The 2,873-nt window shown below is 51.9% G+C and overlaps 1 protein-coding gene across 1 annotated transcript in view; it reads left to right on the top strand.

Moving 5' to 3' along the window:
- The window catches only part of LOC109918958 (von Willebrand factor D and EGF domain-containing protein-like), a 55,169-nt gene that overhangs the window by 40,460 nt on the left and 11,836 nt on the right, over positions 1-2,873 (top strand). The window contains exons 9-10 of the mRNA XM_048617459.1: positions 522-614; positions 2,061-2,156. Coding sequence (XP_048473416.1) covers positions 522-614; positions 2,061-2,156 — 189 coding nt within the window. The remainder of the gene's footprint in view (positions 1-521; positions 615-2,060; positions 2,157-2,873) is intronic.

Here is a 2,873-nt window from a genome sequence, read left to right as displayed (position 1 = left end):
GAACGTGAGTGTGAGTGACAGAGCAAACATTCCCCACACACCAGCACAGTGGAAGGAAGAGACCGAAGCTTATAGAAGGGAGAGACTGGTCTAGCTCTAAGCCCCGAGGCTGTGTGTAGTATGACCTCTGGGAACAGTGTCAGGGCTGGACTCATCAGCTCCCTGTAAGGAGCATGAGACAGAAACATTATCCCAAAATACTGTGTCCCAGTTGTTCCTGTCATGGGAGTGTTTGATGGGGACAGTGTAGAGGGAGCTTTACTCTGTATCTAACACCGTGTTGTCCCTGTCCTGGTGTGTTTGATGGGGATGGTGTCAAAGGGACCTTACTTTCAGTTTACTTTTAGTTTAAAACAGAAAAGGGAGCTGTACACTTTATTTAACAGTTACAACAAATGCCTAACACAAGCAGATCCTTCCCCTAGTTGATCAGCTGTCTCACTGACCTGTGTGTTGTGATGCTTGTAGTTATTGCTGTTTTAAACTATTAACATTCTGTCTCTCTGTTTGGTTTTTGGCAGCTGTTTGTAACCCAGTCTGTCAGAACTACGGGGTCTGTGTAACTCCTGATACCTGTGACTGCCCTGCTGGATACCCCGGGCCAGGCTGCTCTGGTATGTCCCTGTATCCAGGTGTCCTGTGGCTGGGGATAGGACAGACTGAGATTGGGAACGCCGGGTGGACTGTGGATCAGCATGTGACAGACCGGGAGTGGGAATGCCAAGTGTCCTGTGGATCGGGATATGACAGACCGGGAGTGGGAATGCCGAGTGTCCTGTGGCTCGGGCTGTGACAGACCGGGAGTGGGAATGCCGAGTGTCCTGTGGATCAGGATATGACAGACCGGGAGTGGGAATGCCGAGTGTCCTGTGGATCGGGCTGTGACAGACCAGGAGTGGGAATGCTGGGGGGCTGGGGATCATGCTGCAGCGTTGGAATGCACTGTACAGGGCTGTGAGTTTGTTGAACCCTCTGACCCAGAACATGGTGGAGACTGGGCTAGAGGATCCTGTCAGGCAGAGGCCAGCAGTTCACGACTAATCAAGGAGTTGGAGGCTATTGAGGGAAACGGGAAACTGGAGTTGGAGCTGTGATGAGCTCAGCCTTGTACTGACTGAACGATGTAACAGGCTCAAAGCACCAGTCTACTCGATATGCTCTTCAGGAAGCTCAGTGTGGACTCGATGGGCTGAACAGCCTGCTTCCACACTGTAGGGATTCTATGATTCTATAAATTAATCTTTTTTTAAAGGAGAATAATTGCCCCTTCTTGCTGTAGTTCTCAATGTCATACATTCTGCAGACTGAACAGCCAACCTGTCCAATTCTGGGAGTTAGTAACTTACCTTGTGCAGAAGGATATACAGTAACCACCGGCAGAATACTACACTATAACAATCCCAAATTAATCCCATCCTATTGCCATTATCAATCCCAAACAAATACCACTGTCACCATCCAGTATCAATCACAAAATAATTCCATCGCACCACTCAGAATCAATCCATAATTAATCCCACTGCCCCGCTCTCTCCCCATAGCCCTATATCAATCCCCAAACTAATCCCACTGCCCCGTGCTCTCCCCATATCCCTGTATCAATCCCAAACTAATCCCACTGCCCCGTGCTCTCCCCACATCCCTGTAACAATCCCAAACTAATTCCACTGCCCTGCTCTCTCCCCATAGCCCTATATCAATCCCAAACTATTCCCACTGCCCCGCTCTCTCCCCATAGCCCTGTATGAAACCCCAAACTAATCCCATTGCCCTGCTGTCTCCCCATAGTCTTGTGTCAACCTCAAAGCATTTTAAGTGTTATCTACCATTGAGAGACTGGGTCTAGGCCTGAAACGTCAGCCTTCCTCCTCCTCTGATGCTGCTCGGCCTGCTGTGTTCATCCAGCTGTACATCTTGTTATCTCTCATCCACCCTAGCCTCACTGCTGTAATGGGCAATGTTCAGTTCCTTCTCCTGGGAGGAGGTAACAGGTACCCGATGTTAATGTGCCTGGTCTAACATCAGCACCACCCTCTCTCTCTCTCTCTCTCTGTCTATAGCAATGTGTTCCCCACCATGTTCTCATGGTGGGACGTGTATGAGGTCCAACACGTGTCTGTGTCCCCAGGGCTGGGCCGGAGCTGGCTGTCAGACAGGTGAGTGTGACAGAGTGACTGAGTTTGTGAAACTGGGCCTGGAAATCTCAGGTACTCTGCGATGTCGATTCAGATCTGCCCTCGTTCGGGCCATCCGAGCGCAACACCATACAAATGTAGCCAATGAGACGATGACCAGACGGTCTGTTTTGTTCATGTTGGTGATATATTAAGATAGTGCCCTGGGATCTTTTTGAATCCTTGAGAAGTTCCATTCAACCATTATTAAATGACTCATCCAAAAGACCATATCCAAGACAGCGTGGCGCTCCCTCAGTACTGACCCTCCGACAGTGCGGTCCTCCCTCAGCACTGACGCTCCGACAGTGCCCACTCCCTCAGTACTGACCCTCCGACAGTGCGGCGCTTCCTCAGCACTGACCCTCCGACAGTGCGGCACTCCCTCAGCACTGACCATCCAACAGTGCGGCGCTCCCTCAGCACTGACCCTCTGACAGTGCAGCGCTCCCTCAGCACTGACCCTCCGACAGTGTGGCACTCCCTCAGCACTGACCCTCCAACAGTGTGGCGCTCCCTCAGCACTGACCCTCCAACAGTGTGGCACTCCCTCAGCACTGACCGTCCGACAGTGCGGCGCTCCCTCAGCGCTGACCCTCCGACAGTATGGCCCTCCCTCAGCGCTGACCCTCCGACAGTGCGGTGCTCCCTCAGTACTGACCCTCCGACAGTGCCCACTCCCTCAGCACTGACCCTCCG

This window comes from Rhincodon typus, chromosome 2, assembly GCF_021869965.1.
Source record: "Rhincodon typus isolate 14 chromosome 2, sRhiTyp1.1, whole genome shotgun sequence".
NCBI classification, from domain to species: Eukaryota; Metazoa; Chordata; class Chondrichthyes; order Orectolobiformes; family Rhincodontidae; genus Rhincodon; species Rhincodon typus.
The sequence above is the reverse complement of the archived record's forward strand: the minus strand, read 5'-3'. Positions and strand labels throughout refer to the sequence as shown.